Source organism: Hemibagrus wyckioides, linkage group LG17, assembly GCF_019097595.1.
Source record: "Hemibagrus wyckioides isolate EC202008001 linkage group LG17, SWU_Hwy_1.0, whole genome shotgun sequence".
In the NCBI taxonomy this organism is placed as follows: Eukaryota; Metazoa; Chordata; class Actinopteri; order Siluriformes; family Bagridae; genus Hemibagrus; species Hemibagrus wyckioides.
In genome coordinates, this window is record NC_080726.1 from 9,777,909 (window position 1) to 9,794,129 (window position 16,221).

The 16,221-nt window shown below is 40.4% G+C and overlaps 3 protein-coding genes across 4 annotated transcripts; 1 reads left to right on the top strand and 2 right to left on the bottom strand.

Annotated features, from left to right (window-relative positions):
* Window positions 1-407: 407 nt before the first annotated feature.
* dhrs13a.3 (dehydrogenase/reductase (SDR family) member 13a, duplicate 3) lies at window positions 408-6,092 on the bottom strand. The gene is made up of 5 exons (XM_058413656.1): window positions 5,816-6,092; window positions 5,483-5,601; window positions 5,269-5,392; window positions 4,209-4,535; window positions 408-3,220 (listed from the first exon to the last, which is right to left on the bottom strand). Exons 1-5 carry the CDS (start codon window positions 5,940-5,942, stop codon window positions 2,961-2,963), a joined length of 957 nt encoding a protein of 318 aa, XP_058269639.1. The 5' UTR covers window positions 5,943-6,092; the 3' UTR covers window positions 408-2,960.
* Window positions 6,093-7,939: 1,847 nt separating this feature from the next.
* cryba1a (crystallin, beta A1a) lies at window positions 7,940-9,430 on the bottom strand. The gene is made up of 5 exons (XM_058414322.1): window positions 9,383-9,430; window positions 9,186-9,304; window positions 8,913-9,054; window positions 8,594-8,736; window positions 7,940-8,087 (listed from the first exon to the last, which is right to left on the bottom strand). The coding sequence occupies exons 1-5, from the start codon at window positions 9,428-9,430 to the stop codon at window positions 7,940-7,942; spliced, it is 600 nt and encodes a 199-aa protein (XP_058270305.1).
* Window positions 9,431-12,255: 2,825 nt separating this feature from the next.
* On the top strand, window positions 12,256-13,980 carry crybb1l3 (crystallin, beta B1, like 3). 2 transcript variants are annotated; one of them, XM_058413658.1, is made up of 5 exons: window positions 12,256-12,339; window positions 12,441-12,559; window positions 12,716-12,848; window positions 13,584-13,726; window positions 13,812-13,980. In XM_058413658.1, the coding sequence occupies exons 1-5, from the start codon at window positions 12,256-12,258 to the stop codon at window positions 13,978-13,980; spliced, it is 648 nt and encodes a 215-aa protein (XP_058269641.1). The 2 variants fall into 2 exon arrangements, with proteins under 2 accessions (XP_058269641.1, XP_058269642.1); XM_058413659.1 differs by having other exon boundaries at window positions 12,256-12,321.
* The last annotated feature ends 2,241 nt before the right edge of the window (window positions 13,981-16,221 follow it).

The following is a 16,221-nucleotide window of genomic DNA, read 5'->3' on the forward strand; positions in this document are numbered from 1 at the left end:
TAACATAGAAAACATTAATAGTCAAACAGTGAATACTGGAATATTAGTGAAAAATAATAGTTCCAAGGTTCATATTTTCCTTTCTTAATCTGATATAAAAAATATTGTAGAACGACTTGTATGCTCACTCTTTGCCTTTATAACTGCACCTTGGTTTATTTATTTTTTATTTATTTTTATTAAATATTTTTTTAAATAATTATAAACTGACTAGAAGCAAATCATTTGATGTAAAATCTTTAAAATTGCAAAATTAAAAAAAAAAAGATGCATTTCTCCTAATTTTCCATTAGAATTATATCTGCTTGTTTATTTATTTATCCAACAATAAAACAAAATACTTGTATTATTAATATAAAAGCTATAAAAATGATGACAAATTTTATATATATATATATATATATATATATATATATATTAAATAATGGATCATCGAACAGGTATTTTATTTATTTATTTTTTTTGCTAGCAATTTATTCACAAACCTAAACATCATGATGATCATCATATAAAACAGATATATGGTGATAATATTTTATTTAAGCATATTACTCACCATTAGTATAAATGCCTGTTCTCAGTACCGTCTGTCTCTCTACAGAATGCAGTGAACAGCCAAAGAGTGAAAAGAAAGCGTAGCACACAGCTTTAAGCTTTTACCAGCTCGGTCAATCGTGCAGGCTAAAATAACTTTTACTTATAAAGTAGCCTCTATATGCAACAGCCTACTCAAACCACAAGCATCAGTGTGAGAAAGGCTTTCTCTCTGCACACCTTCACTCTCACTGATCTCCTAGCAGCCTTGAGTTTCTGTTCTGTCTGTAACGATCCTGGCCACGCTGGACACGATCTCTAAATTATCACAGCATAATCAAAGCACAACTTATTTGACTGTTTAAGATGTTATTTCTTTTCAGACAGGCCACGTAAAGTTGATCAGTAATGTAAGGGTGACTTGAAGCTTGCACAAGGATGATGAGTGTCTTGTGTAGTGAGAAATACATAGTCCCTTTCCAAACTGTAATCACTTAAACATGCATGTTGTTGGCTAATTAGCAGATGGCATTTAATGGAACTTTCTATACTATTGCTTACACAAATCATTCATTCATTATTTTCCCGGTCAGGCTTGTCATGGATCCGGTGCCTGTGAACACCTAGACACGATCCCTAAATTATCACAGCATAATCACAGCACAGCTTATTTGACTGTTTAAGATGTTATTTCTTTTCAGCCTTGAAAGACTTGAGGTCTGGTCTGGTCACGGAGCCCTCTCAGGAAATGAAAGTGAGGTCAGTGAACAGCAGTTGAAGCCATAAAAACGGGACTGATTAGGACTACAACACACATCCGAAATTACAGGAAATGATTTCAAATTCTCAGTATTCTCTAAAGCTTTGCAGCGTCGTATCCTGATGGCTGTCATCTCGACAGATGTCTTTTTAGTTAGGGTTATGTTGCCCTCACACTCATGCTGATAAAATTGGTAAGTCTGGAGCGGTTCAGTGGCACGCTACTGCCACCTAGTGGTGAGCAGATACAATACAGCTAATATCTGATATGCATACATGTACACTCACTGACCACTTCATTAGGAACACCTGTCCACCCTCACATTTATGCAGTTATCTAGTCGGCCAAACACATGCCTGCATAAGTCATGCAGATACAGGTCAAGAGCTTCGGTTAATGTTCATATCATGCTACAGAACGAAAGAAAAGGGTGATCTCTGTGACTTTAACTGTAGTATGATTGTTTGTAACAGATAGGCTGGCTTGAATATTTCAAGAGTTTTACCAGAAAACACATCCCCTGGGTGGAGGATCTGCATCTGAAACACCTTATTGATGAGAGAAAGCAAAAGAGAATGACCACACCAAGATCAGAAGAACAAGAAGGCAACCACGAGCCATCCAAACTGGTCAGTTAAAGACTGGAATAAGACCAGGTGATTTTTTTTTTCTAATCTTCATCACTGTCCAATTTCTGTCCCCATGACAGACTCGGATTCTCGTTCTTGGCTGACAGGAGTGAAACCTGATCTAGAATTCTGCTGTTCTAACTCGTCCATGTCAATGTCTGATGTTTTGTGCATGCTGATGTGCTTTTCTGCTCGGCAAAGTTGTAAAGAGTGATTATAAGAGCTATTTTTTGTGACCGCTCTCTTTTGTCTGACCTCTTTCTCTTTTCCACCCACAGAACTGTCTCTCACGCAGTGCTTTTTTTTGCCTTTCGCACGATTCTGTCTAAACTCTAGAGACTGCTGGGCGAGAAAATCCCAGGAGATCAGCAGTATTTGAAATACTTAAACCAGCCCAATATCCATGGTACCAATATCCATGCCATGGTTAAAGTCACAGAGATCCCATTTTTTCTTCTTTCTGACATTTCCAATGAACATTAACTGAAGCTGTATCTGCATGATTTCATGCATTGTGCTGCTACCACGGGATTAGCTGTTTGGATAAATCCAGAAAAGTGCTTGTGTACAGGTTATTAAAGTGGACGTTGAGTGTATATACACCTAGTGTTTTATTTTTCCTGTTTTTCTGTGTTAACAAAAGACACTAGTGCTGCTAGCTATCCTAATTACCATGATATGTACCGTGTATTGTCAAACTTTATTTAGAAGGTTATTATGATTAATAAGATATTACATGATAATTAGCATGTTATGACATTTTTCTTATTCCAATTACAAACAAATGCTCAGCTCTTATTTTTCCTTTTATATATTCCTGGTCACAGGGATTCTTGTTATAAGTGACAAATTCCAGGACATTCCAATAGCAGGAATATTTCAAACTATGAATATAAAAAGTGTGATGAATGATATTCTAATCTATGATCACGCAATATCACTGCACTGGTATTAGGCACCCGGTGGTCATTAAGTAAAACTGTTGTTCACAAGGCATTTGTTGTCATTTTCTCTCCTGTTCCTCTCATACCTCGCGTTCACGAAAGGCCACACATCCTCTCGCTCACTTCCCACAGCTTTTTGGCCAGCCCATCATCTCGGGCCATGTCACTGACTTTGTGTAGGGCACAACAATCGAAGTATCGGCCACTCAGAGGCTCCAAGCCCTCCTGGAGGGCACAGTGCAGTGTGGTCTGAGCACCGCCTTCTGGGGTCAGAAAGAAGAGCTTGGAGATGATCAGCATCGGCAGCCTCATCCAAATATTTATATTGCGTCCGAATTCTGTAGCTACGACTCCTGAAAGGAAAAAGATATATGGAGAGAACATATGCAGTGAGCCTGAATTTGTGTTTTGTGTCTTGATGCCTGATTACATGACTTCTCAGTCACATTTATGCCAGAAACATTAAAAATAATAACCCCAAGATGATAGTATATGGCTTCAGTGGAAATCATTTGCCATTATTATTTTGATCCCCAAAAATAGTTTATTAAATCTTACTGATTCGTTTACTTTTATTTAGGATGGATCTGGAGCCTATCCTGGGATTCCTGGTAGGCAGAAATACAGGAGAAGATCCAAGACCATCACAGGCCACTATGCACACATTCATTCACACACTTATTCACAACTAGGGCCAATCCATCCACCAGCATGTTTTAGAAGGTGGGAGAAAACCAGAAAACCCAGATGAAGCCCACACAGAGAGACAGGGAGAACATGTGAGTTCACACAGGCAGATCTATGGCAGAGGACTAAACCTAGGCACTACTGACTACTGATCAGAATGCTGTGGGTTGAATCCTGGGACCACTGAGCTGCCACTGCTGGACTCCTGAGCAAGGCCCTTAACCATTAATTGCTCATTTGTATAAAAAATGAGATGAATGTAAGTCACTCTGGATAAGGGGCATCTGCCAAATGCCGCAAATATAATATAACAATACAGCATAGCTTTTTCTTTAGATCTTAAAATAATAACATTTTGAGTATAAGCTTGCACTTTTACACGTCATGTCACTGCTTTAAAAAAAACATGCCTATCAAGATGCTGTACTTACATGGAACGAGTCCTAGCTTTGCATGATCTGCATCATTGTTGTAGTGAAAAGAACCATGGCCTGTTTTTATTTTGCCCCAGATTGTGTATAATGTCAGATATTTTAAACACTCTGTGCCAAGGATGTGACTTAAACATGGCATGGAGCTTGTCATCATGTTAGTCAACACTCTGAGAGCTAAAAACACGAAAAGGAGAATGTTCTATCTGATTTGATCACTAACCAGGATGCAGGCTGTAACAGGTCACGCTGCTGCCCTCTAGACGGTTGGCCAGCTCTCGGGTAAAAAGCACATTACAGAGTTTGCTATGGCAGTAGGCCATGAAGGAGTGCCATATTGACTGTCCTGTCACCAAATCCTTGTGTGTGTTGAGAGTGTTGAAGTCGACAGAGCCCAGGCGATGAAGCTTGGCTGACACGTTGACGATTCGACTCGGGCCTGATGCCTTTAGCCGATCCAGCAGAAGCAGAGTCAGCAGAAAGTGGCCCAGGTGGTTAACCCCAAACACCATGCCAAAGCCATCCTCAGTTTTGCCTGCTGCCATCAGTCCTAGATGAAATAATTTATTTTTAAATCATGTAAGCCATTTTGCTTTACTGATGTATCACAATGGTATGTTCTAAATAAACAACAGCTTTCAAGATAAAGATTGATAACAATGCAAATGAAGGTTTATCTGGGTCATGTTAGATCCAGAGCAATCCAAAGAACATTGGATATAAAGCAAACCCCAGGCCACACATACTCTCTCTTACACACACACACACACACACAATAATTCATAACTAGGGGCATATTAGTGGGAGGAAACCCAAACCAACAAGCTTAGGACCGACCAGGGATCCTGGAGCTGTGAGAAGGAAACACTATGTCTAGTTATTGTGTGGATCCTCTGGACACCCCATGACTCCTTAATTCCCAGAGACTTGACTGACACACACACACACACACACCCACTGCACTCCCACTGTAATTTTCACTCATTACTTTTAATGCAGCTACAATCAATCAGCTGCTAACTGTTTATGTTTACAATCTGAGTATCTTTACTTGCACCTTACAACTAAACTATACAGAACTTGATGTAGAACTTGTGGAACTATGTTATGTCCAAGTTCTCAGTTCTGTGATGTTTTATGTATCTCTGTGTTCGGTGTAGCACCATGGTCCTGGAGGAACCAGGTCCATTGTGAATGTTGGAAAAGGTGATCAAAATAAAAAGTAAACCAAGTGTGTGATCCCAAAGCCTGCCTCCTTCCTGCCCAAAACATGTAACAGTCACCTGCATTGTTGATGAGCAGGTCCAGCCTGGGCTCGGTCTTGAGAAACGTCTCAGCAAAATCGCGCACAGACTTCAGACTGGCCAAGTCCAGATGCATAAACAACACCGCCATGTTGCCAGTTTCCTACAAAACACAAAAACCAATATTTACTATTTTGCACTGTGCATCACCAAAGCCATTAGGCAGAATCAGAACCACATGCAATAACTTCACCTTTCTGATGTCATACGCAGCGGCCTCAGCTTTCTCCTGGTTTCGGCAAGCCAGAATAACCCGGGCCCCTCGTCGGGCCAAATCCAGGGCCGTTGCCTTCCCAATGCCAGTGTTAGCACCTGTGATATAAATTTGTTAAGGGAACCCCATCACATCAAGATAAGTGAGAAAAGCAAATATCACTGTTAGGCATACAAGTTTCAATCCCAAATGAGAAATAACAGAATTACAGCTCACTACTGGCTAACACTAGGATATTTTTTCATAACTACAGTAAACCTTACAGTCTTTGCATTTCGTGAAACTTGTAAATGAAGTGTTTTAATAGCTCACCGGTGACCACAGCTGTCCTCCCGTTCAGCATCGCTTTACTCCTGCATCTGGCTCCTCTAAACACGTTGTAGTAAATAAGTATATACGCCGCAACAGCAGCTGTTATAATCGCCAACACAACGGACATTATTTATTATATCTCTCCTGTATTCACGATCCCGGGTTCAAGGAAAAAGAAAGTTATAATTTATTTATCCCGTACTTTAAACCCTCTTGTCTGTTCTGACAAGTTGTGTGTTTTTGCAGCCTTTAAGGTTTAAATGACGTCATCGCCCTACTTCCGGATCTCTCCTCTGCAGTCATCCTGTTCGACCACTAGGTGGCGCACGTGCTGTTTTTTTCATTCCAAGGCGCGTGATACAAACCAATATCTTGTATATTGCACCAAAAAAAATGGTTGCATTAATTAATTTTATCTTTATTGTGTTAATATAATAGACAAAGCTACACAATATTGCCAAAAGTTTTGGGACACCCCTCTAAATCATTGAATTCAGGTGTTGTTTTTTCAGGGGTTGGGCTTGACCCCTTAGTTCCAGTGAAAGGAACTGTTAATGATTCAGCATACCAAGACATTTTGGACAATTTCATGCTTTGTGGGAACAGTTTGGGGATGACCCCTTCCTGTTCCAACATGACTGCACACCAGTGCACAAAGTAAGGTCCATAAAGACATGGATGAACGAATTTGGTGTGGAGGAACTTCACAGAGTCCTGACCTCAACCTGATTGAACTTCTTTGGGATGAATTAGAGCAGAGACTGTGAGCCAGGCCAAAACTGGGACGTCTGCCTTTACATGCACACAAATGTAATGTGGAGTTGGCCCGCGCTTTACAGCTATAACAGCTTCAACTCCTATGGAAAGGATTTCCACAAGGTTTAGGAGTGTGTTTATGGGAATTTTATTCATTTTTAGTTTATGGGAAACACCAAACTCACTTATCCATGACCCTTGCTTTGTGCACTGGTGTTGGAACAGGAAGGGGTCATCCCCAAACTGTTCCCACAAAGTTAGGAGCATGAAATTGTCCAAAATGTCTAAAAAAAGGCCAACTCCATATTACAGTCATGTGCATGTAAAGGCAGACGTCCCAGTTTTGGCATGGCTCACAGCCCAACCCCTGAAAAACAAACAACCCCTGAATTAAAAAAATTGGGGTGTCCCAAAACTTTTGGCAATATATAAATTGTTGTTTTTTGGGTGGAGGATGGCATATTTGAAAACTTTGCACTATATACACTACACCACATATTTAAGTATTAAAAATATGGTTGCTTAGTGGTTACACCTCCAGCGTCCTGGGTTTGAGTCTCGCTCCCGCACACTGTGTGTGTGGAGTTTGCATGTTCTCCCAGTGCTTGGTGGGTTTCCTCCTGGTGCTCCGCCCCCCACACGCCCCCCACAGTCCACAGACATGCTTCTAGGCTGATTAGAGTCTCTAAATTGCCCGTAGTGTGTGACTGCGTGAGTGAATGAGTGTGTGTGTGTGCCCTTCGATGGATTGGCACTCTGTCCAGGGTGTATCCTACCTTGATGCCCGATGACAACTGAGGCTCCCCGTGACCCGAGGATAGGTCGGATAAGACAATGAAATGAAAATGTCATATCCAAATTCTTACATGCCAGAAAAAAAGCTAATATTAAAATTCAGTTTCAGATTGAAATAAGGTCCAAATACAGTCTTCTACAATTTTGACTAATTTGGTTTCACAACAAATCTTCAGGTAATATTTATTTTCATGGTTTTGAAAGGTGAAAAAAAAACACTCAGGGTATTTTATTAATACTTTTATTGATCACTTTAGCACTGATCACAGTGTGACAATGATAAGTACTGAATTCCCAGCACTGCCTTATTCTCAGCTGCTGCATGCTTGTGTTCTGCCACGCCCATCTTTTTTTTGTAAAAACAAGAGAAAGCACTTAACACTTTGCCATGTAGCACCAGATTTCAAGCTTGTGCCATAACTGGTCTGGTCACAGCAGGAATGGAAGAGCAGAAGAGAGGAGGAGGTAGAGGATGAAGATGAGAAGGAGGGGAAGGATGAGGAGGTGAGCGAGGAGGTGGAGATGGGCGTGGGAGGGAGAGAGGGGACGAGAGAGGGAGGAAGGGAGCAGCCCTCAATGCTGGACACGGCGAATCGATTGCACCTGGAAGGTGTGAGCATGGGATCCCCACTCCCGGTAGTGTTTAAACTCTCCCCCATGGCAGTCACACTCCAGGAGATATTGGTAGCCACGGTAGCCAGGGTACTGGTAGCAAATCCAGCTAAAATAAGATGAGGAAGTGAGGTAGAACAGTAGGCTGGACAAACTGGACTGGTTTTCTAGGCATGGATTAAACAGCTTCCAAATTTTAAAACTAATTTTAATCACCCTTATATTCATTATGGAGTTCAGGCTTAAACTGTTATCAGGTAAAAGATATAGCAATAATTAACTACAGAAGAGCACTAAGAGGAACTCAAAGTTGCTCAAAGCATTAAAAGCAGTTAGATAATGTTATTACAGAACACTTACATCACATTTAGAACAATCAAAGCAAGCTTCGGAAACAATATCATGCTGACCTTTCCACAAAAAATAGCTTGGTATACATTATTTTATCATTTTTTTTATTTGTTATAATAAAGGAACAGCGATTACACTGCTATAAATGACATTCATTGCTTTTCGTCATAAGGGTGACACTGAAAAGCATTGTTTTTAGGAAATAAAAGGATATACAAAAGGTAAAAGAGAGAGTAGAATAGAAAAAGAGTGCATGATACTTACGCCCCGCTTTGGACCTGCATGGATCCGATCTCGTTGTTGGGCCAGCCCATGGCCTGAAGAGAGGGGTAGTCATCATTCATCTCCCACTGCTGTCCAATGAAATTCTCTCGCTCAAAGACTGTGATCTTTGACTCCTTGTGGTTCTGCAAATATCAGAGTAGTCTTTTATTGTTTGTGCATGCAATCCAACACAAGGAGTATGATGTAATTCTTATATATACAGTATATACACATATGGATGTTTTCTATATGATTAGAATTTTGAATGATGAACAATAAGTTAGGTTTTTTTATTACAAGAACAGTATACAAGACTCACAGCACAGCAGATCGGGCGGAAGGACATCAGTCTCTCAATATGGTAGGCATTGCTGCCACTCCACGCTTCCCAGCGAGGGTAGTCTCCTCTCTCCAGGATGAACTGCTGCCCACAGAAACTGGAGTGCTCATAACCCACCCAGCTACCCAAGCACACACACAGACACACAAGAAGGTTAGAAAGCACACTACATCAGTACATTTAAAGCCTTATTAGAAAACAAATATCAATGTGAGTCTACATTTTATTTCCACAACATGGCTGAGAACTTACGCTCCACACTCCACCTTCAGTGAGCGAACGTTGTCAATTCCACACTCCATGATGTTCTTGCAGGAAGAAGTGAAGTCCATGCGCTTGCCCTGGAAGTTCTCCTGGTCATATACTGTGATCTAGACATGTGTAACAGGTTATGAGAAATATGAAGTTTGTTTTTAATGCAGTATATTGCAAGATCACGACAGACTCACCTTCCATGGTCCTGTTGGTGGTCCTGGTGTTGGGTTTGTCTGAGCCATGCTTACAAATACCTCAATATTGAGTAAGTGACCTGAGCAACACACACACACACACACACACAACACAATAAGGTAAAAGGAACAGGCATAGGGCTATGTATGATTGGCAATTAAGCTATTAATGCAATTATTAAGGCATAAAATGCAAAACATTGTTAGAAAAATATATATCAATACCAGTATTGCCCTAACAAGCCAGATTTCCCAAGCTCACTACTTCTTTCCCCGATTATTATTATTATTATTATTATTATTATTATTATTATTATTATTATTATTATTATTATTCAGAATGCATTTCAACAGCATCAAAATCAAGACATGCTGAAGACAGTAAATTTGTTTCCAATTAATGACAACAAATTATAAAATTCTGGTCCTTTGCATGAGTGGTCTTAAGTGAATGTGCGAAGTTCAGTATGTGGTTAAGTGCATGCAAAGATGTATGTTGTGTTTGTCTTGGACCATGTGGAACACTGTGTTGTGCAATGGTGCCTCCCTACCAAAGAGTTTTACAAGTCAGACAGAAATTGACTGAAAGGACTGAGATGTACCGCTTACCTGACCTACCTAATAAATAGCTGTCAAGGGGCTCCACACAACCATGTCCTGACCTCAAACTGGGATCTATTTATACATGGCTTGGCTGAAAGGAAAAAGCTAGGCCACAGGCCAACCAACGGTCAGCACTTTGCTCCAGGCCTCATTGTTCGCACCTGAGCCACTGGCTTTGCACAGCCCGCATTACCGGCTGCCAGGAGGGCACCGTGCCCACTGCTGTACACTGCCAGGGCAGTCGCTTACATAGATAGTTTTACACATGACGGTTTTGTCAGGTGAAAGGCCCACATCCGGAAAGAGGGAGTCTGTCCTAGTTAGAGATCATTTTACCAACACTATTTTCTGTAATACATTTATACACTGCCTTTATCACTAAAACAAATAAAGCTGGTCTAATATCTAACATTCACATTTTTACTCAAATACTCGCAGGGATATAGAATTATTACAAACAAGCATTCGCTGAGAGCCTGCTGCTGGTCACACTCAACCCCCAGACACGCAGCGCTTTAACTGACCTCCTGTTCTTACATACTCCCACATAAATGCATGCACACACGCACACACACGTAAGCCTTTACATGTCCATCCATTCAACATCCATGTCCTGCCCACTCTTTTGATTTTATGCAAAACAGTCTGCCAGACAAGGCCATAGGGGAACATGAGGAGGAGTGTGACATGGTGGAAAGAAAAGTGAGATGATGTGCAATATATAAGCCCTTTTAATCTGAAGACCATTAATATGGAATATCTGGTTAAACTTGAAGACAAATATGATATGGTCATTGTTCATTTTACACTGATAAATGCTGACATTGTAGCACAAAATTTGCTTCTTTTATGGAAGTTAATCGAATTGAATCAAGCAGCGAAGATTCACACTGTCCTGGATTTTCTGTTTAAGTCAAGGTCTTAGAATCAAGAAGCCAAAAACACAGCAAACAGTCCACCAGTACACATAGAAACACATAACACCACTGAGTTTAGCCTACTAAGGTCAGCACATTGCACTCAATCCTACATGGAGAAAGAGCAATAGAGAGAGAGAGAGAGAGAGAGAGAGAGAGGAATGAAGGGATAAAGGGGATAGACGGAGGGAGGTGGGGGGGTGGGAATTACGGTGTGGGCCAGCTTTTTGCTGACACCGGTGGGTGTCCAGCTGAGTCCTGGAACAAAGCATCAAACAGAGTCAGCAAGGTCAGCTCCTAAAAGCCAGCACTTTTATCCAATAGCCTGGTGGCATGCTGGCTCAGTAGCATCACCAGGGTGTGTTTGTATATATATATAACCCTCCGTGTGACTGGAAACAGAGCTTCATTTGGGCCTTGCCATCTTTTTCCTGTGCCAGCACCTCTCTTACATTCCATCGCTCTCTTCTTGACTGCAGTGTTTTGGTGAGATTTGGGTGGGGTTAATGGATAATGAAAGAGATACCTTTAATGGGATTAAAGAGGATCCTTTCTATTGGGAAACCCATATAATCCCATATCATTTAAGGTGCTGAGTGTAGTGATCCTAGGTACTATATCATTTAAAGTAAGACACAACCTTTTTTTTTTTTTACAGTAGACATTTGCCACTTGAGTGCTAATATTCTCACATCATTGTGTTGTATTGAACCTTGGGGGAAAAATATACATTTATTAATGCGAATCTTTTTAAATGTGGATTTGTCTTTGGATGACGTCAATGTTGGAAAATTGTCTTTGGCTGAAGCCACTCTAAAGAGAAAGAAAATAATGGGAATCATTGAGAAGTAATTTCTTTATAGTTTATACAGTTTCTACTGTTATAACAACTGTTTTCATCTTGTTTTGTTTTCAGTATAAAATCTAATGTAGTTCCAACAAAATCCTATTTATTATGATGAACCTGTACAAAATAATTTCATGTTTTCTCCACTTTACATGTGGAATATCACAATGACATGAAATCGGCACTCTTCTCTTGAATGTTGTTGTTTATTTTCTACTACAGTTAAGGAGGATATAGCTTATAGATTTAAAAATATATATCAAAAAACTGAAACATGACAATCTGTCTGACTGATTCACACTATTAAGACTGGTTAGGTTTCCAGTAGTTAACTCAAGACTATGTTTTATTAGGTGCTACGAGATTCAAGGCCTAGTAAAACTAGTGATATAATCAATGTTTACTGCTGCCATTAACAATAGAGAGCTTTCCCCTTTTTAGCAGATGACAAAATGATGACAGTGCTTCAATATTTTCGCTTCTTCTCTGTGTCTGCAGCCTCAGCCATGTCTCATACCGCAGTGCAGGGAAGTATTGGGAGCCGTTCTGCCATGGGGATGCACACATACAAAGTAAGTCAACAACTGCCAGTAAATGAGTTTATTACTTCGCTCATATCACTTCAATTTATTCCTAAAGACTGAAAAGCATGCCAAATGATGTAGTCTAAAACTATTATATGCATGACCAGATATACCTGTACGAGTGTGAGAATTTCCAAGGTCGCTGTATGGAGTTGAACGGCGAGTGTCGCAATATCTGCGATAAGGGCTTCGATCGTGTGCGTTCCATCAGAGTGGAGTGTGGCCCGTAAGTCTGCAGCCAAGCCAATGACTTTGTACTGAGCTGTACATCATTACACTAAAACCTAATACCAAATAATCTTTATCCTAGTGGCTCTTTAGAGAAACACTGTACTGTACTGTATGTATGTGAATATACAGCGTGTTTTTTTCATGGTTTCAGGTGGGTGGGTTACGAACAGCAGGACATGCGTGGTGAGATGTTCATGTTGGAGAAGGGAGAGTATCCTCGCTGGGACACCTGGTCCAATAGCTACCGCTGTGATTGTCTCATGTCCCTCAGGCCTGTCCGCATGGTGGGTGAATTAGAAGCATGAGAATGTCAGCTCATTTTCACCTGGTCATTTGTGTGATGACATACAAATAACTTTTCAAGTTCAGACCCTTTTTTTAATAAGTCAGAAAGATGACTTTAAGGCAACTTTACCTAATATTACAAACCATAAGTAATATTCCTCAAAGGTAAGTGAGGAAGTTAGTCAGTAAAAATGTGTAAAAATTGTTAATGAATGGTTATGTGTGGTTATTTGGAATGGCTATTTATGATGATTTTAAAAAAAACTTCATTAATGTTACCTGTAGTGAATTAATGCTGAAGTTAGTTTTGGGTTTTTAGATGCTAGTATGTTTCTCTCCCTTGTGCAATTTGAAACTAGACTGATTCATATCTGCTTAAGCTTAAAAATGCTGATATATCTTGCTGTATAACAGATGTTCAAAGTATATGACATTTCCTTTGAGCGGCAGATGTCGGATAACATGAAGTGACATGCAGCCTAGATTAGCTCAGCAAATGATATAGTGATTGATGTAGCTTTAGCATTGATCTATAGAAGTTGGACTTTTTCTGCTAAAGTCCAAAGAAACTCTTTGAGACTATCCCTGAATGTCCCTCAGACAAACTATTATGTTATATTTATAGTTTCAGAAACATGAACATTAGGAATACAACATATTTTTGACTGCTGGTGAGTCAACCGATTATAGAGTATGTATGGGAAAAAAATGGATCTGTTCCTATTTCCTTACAGGATCCCCAGGATCATAAGATCTGCCTGTATGAGTGTGCAAACTTTGAGGGTCGTAAGATGGAGGTTTGTGATGAGGACATCCCCAGTATGTGGTCCTACGGCTTCTATGACAGAGTAGCAAGCATTCAGGTCTCCGGAGGAACGTACGTCAACTGCTCTCGAAGTCGATGTCAGTACAGTTTAGAGAGATTATCTTCACAAATGAACAGTTTGATTGTTGTGTTTTAGGTGGGTTGGGTACCAGTACCCTGGTTATCGTGGATACCAGTACCTGTTTGAGTGTGGCCCCTATAAGCACTGGAACGAGTGGGGAGCCAACCATCCACAAATCCAGTCCATCCGCCGAGTGCGAGACATGCAGACACATCGACGAGGCTATTTCGAGATGACTGCATAAACGACACAGCAGGAACTAATGGACGGCTTGTAGTAGAGGCTCTGTGGCGTATAAAATTATCCCTCAATTTACACAGACCACTTCAGCACAGAGTGAAGAGCTCGATCGGTTTATAAGGGGAAATTATGTTATGAAGCTACAGCTCACAGAGCCAAATCATTTTAAACCTTTCTCTTGCATTCACCTCTATTTATCTATAATGTGTTAGCTATATTTCAGTTAAATTGCCTTTTTTTAATTATTGAGCACTGTCCCAGCAATTTTTTAGCTAGAAATTACAACTCAAAACCTACTCCTACTGAAGCATAAATTATGAACCGAGCATGCGACAGGTATTGGAAGACGAAAACCCTGGCCTCTTAATCTTTTTAGAAAAGGCTTTATTTCATAAGGATTTTATTTTCTGCTCTTATTTGTGGACAAGATTCACATCCCCTTCACCTCATGTGATGAGGGGACTGTGCGGTCTTGTCACACATATCTCTCTCAGGGATGCTGGCATCTGGAAATTATATTTCCCACAAAAATAAATAAAGATCTCAGACCTCAATAATGTAACACATTCCTTTTTTCTTCATTTATATAGCAGCATACACATAATGATCACTTTATTAAGGACACTAGCCTTGCACTTGCACACATTGAACATGTCATTTATAGAGTTATTACCACTGAAGGACCACCCCTGAATAGAAATTATTTGAATGATGGACCATTATGAGCACAGGAGAGATGCTGATAGAGTGATAGTGGCATTTTAGTGTGCAAGTATGGTATTTGTGAGTCATGCTTTACATTTTATGTGATCCTATGGGAAACAACCACACACTGAGTGGAACACTGCAGGCTATGTTTTTTCCATGCACAGCTCAAAATTACAGCCCTGTGTGCACAGAGTTTGCCTGTTCTCCCCGTGCATTTCCAGTTTCCTCCAGGCGCCCTGGTTTACTTCACCAGTTGAAAGACATCTCTAAATTGTGTGTAGTGTGTGAATGGGTGTGTGAGTGTGTGTGTGATTGTGCCCTGCAATTGGTTGCCACCCCATCCTTTGCCTTTGAGTTTCCAGAGTAGAGGTTCTAGGTCCTGTGATCCTGTGTAGGGTAAGTGGTACAGAAAATGTTCATGGGATAGGCTGTAGATCCACAGCAGCCCTGAAAAATGAATGAATGAATGAATGAATGAATGAATGAATGAATGAATGAATGAATGAATGAATGAATGAATGTAAGTTTTCATAACCTGTTGCAAACCTGCATCCAAATGCTCTTCCAAAAGCTGCAGATATGCTTGATCACTTCCTGTTTCCTTCCTGTAAATGTTTTACTGTTTGCGTTTGCTCAATTTTTTAACCACTGAGAAATTAGCAAGTATGTAAGATTATCACCCTTTGCATCTTGATTTGTATTTGTATGTCTTGTATAACAGAGTGAATTGCACAAGATGTTTTTGTTAGTATTTTTGCTTCAATTTCGTAAACATATCAAAAGTTCTGATTATTTTTGCATTGTGAGCCAACTTTTCTGCCCCAAGATTATACAGGCTTCATTCCGTATAATACACCGATCAGGCATAACATTATGAATGGTGACAGGTGAAGTCAATAACACTGGTTATCTCCTCATAATGGCGTCTGTTATTGTGTGGGATATATTAGGCAGCAAGTGAACATTTTGTCCTCAAAGTTGATGTGTTAGAAGCAGGAAAAATGGGCAAGCGTAAGGATTTGAGCGAGTTTGACAAGGGGCCAAACTGTGATATCTGGATGACTGGATCAGAGCATCTCCATAACCGCAGCTCTTGTGGGGTGTTCCCGGTCTGCAGTGGTCAGTATCTATCAAAATTGGTCCAATGAAGGAACAGTGGTGAACTGGAGACAGGGTCATGGGGGGTCAAGGCTCATTGATACATGTGGGGAGTGAAGGCTGGCCCATTTGCTCCGATTGTTCCAACAGATGAGCTACTGTTGCTGAAATTGCCGAAGAAGTTAATGCTGGTTCTGATAGAAAGGTGTCAGAATACACAGAAGTCCATGATGGGTCAGGGCTGTTTTGGCAGTGAAAGGGGGACCAACATAATATTAGGCAGGTGGTCATAATGTTATGCTTGATCGGTGTACAGTGATACACTACAGTTCCTTTGACAACAGCAAATTATTGCTTGTTTTCCCTTTACAGTCGGTGCAAAGTGCAGGATTTAAGTGCTCGAGGCTCGTGTCAAAAAATGGTATGAACCACAGTAGGG

Coding starts and splice junctions, on each gene's coding strand:
- dhrs13a.3 (XM_058413656.1), bottom strand. CDS start 5,942: ATGTCCGTTGTGTTGGCGATTATAACAGCTGCTGTTGCGGCGTATATA. Junction 5,393..5,482: donor CTGCGTATGACATCAGAAAG/GTGAAGTTATTG, acceptor TGTGTTTTGTAG/GAAACTGGCAACATGGCGGT. Junction 4,536..5,268: donor CCTGCTCATCAACAATGCAG/GTGACTGTTACA, acceptor TATTTCATCTAG/GACTGATGGCAGCAGGCAAA.
- cryba1a (XM_058414322.1), bottom strand. CDS start 9,430: ATGGCTCAGACAAACCCAACACCAGGACCACCAACAGGACCATGGAAG. Junction 9,055..9,185: donor CTGAAGGTGGAGTGTGGAGC/GTAAGTTCTCAG, acceptor GTGCTTGGGTAG/CTGGGTGGGTTATGAGCACT. Junction 8,088..8,593: donor ATGCAGGTCCAAAGCGGGGC/GTAAGTATCATG, acceptor ATCTTATTTTAG/CTGGATTTGCTACCAGTACC.
- crybb1l3 (XM_058413658.1), top strand. CDS start 12,256: ATGTCTCATACCGCAGTGCAGGGAAGTATTGGGAGCCGTTCTGCCATG. Junction 12,340..12,440: donor AAGTAAGTCAACAACTGCCA/GTAAATGAGTTT, acceptor ATGCATGACCAG/ATATACCTGTACGAGTGTGA. Junction 13,727..13,811: donor ATTCAGGTCTCCGGAGGAAC/GTACGTCAACTG, acceptor GTTGTGTTTTAG/GTGGGTTGGGTACCAGTACC.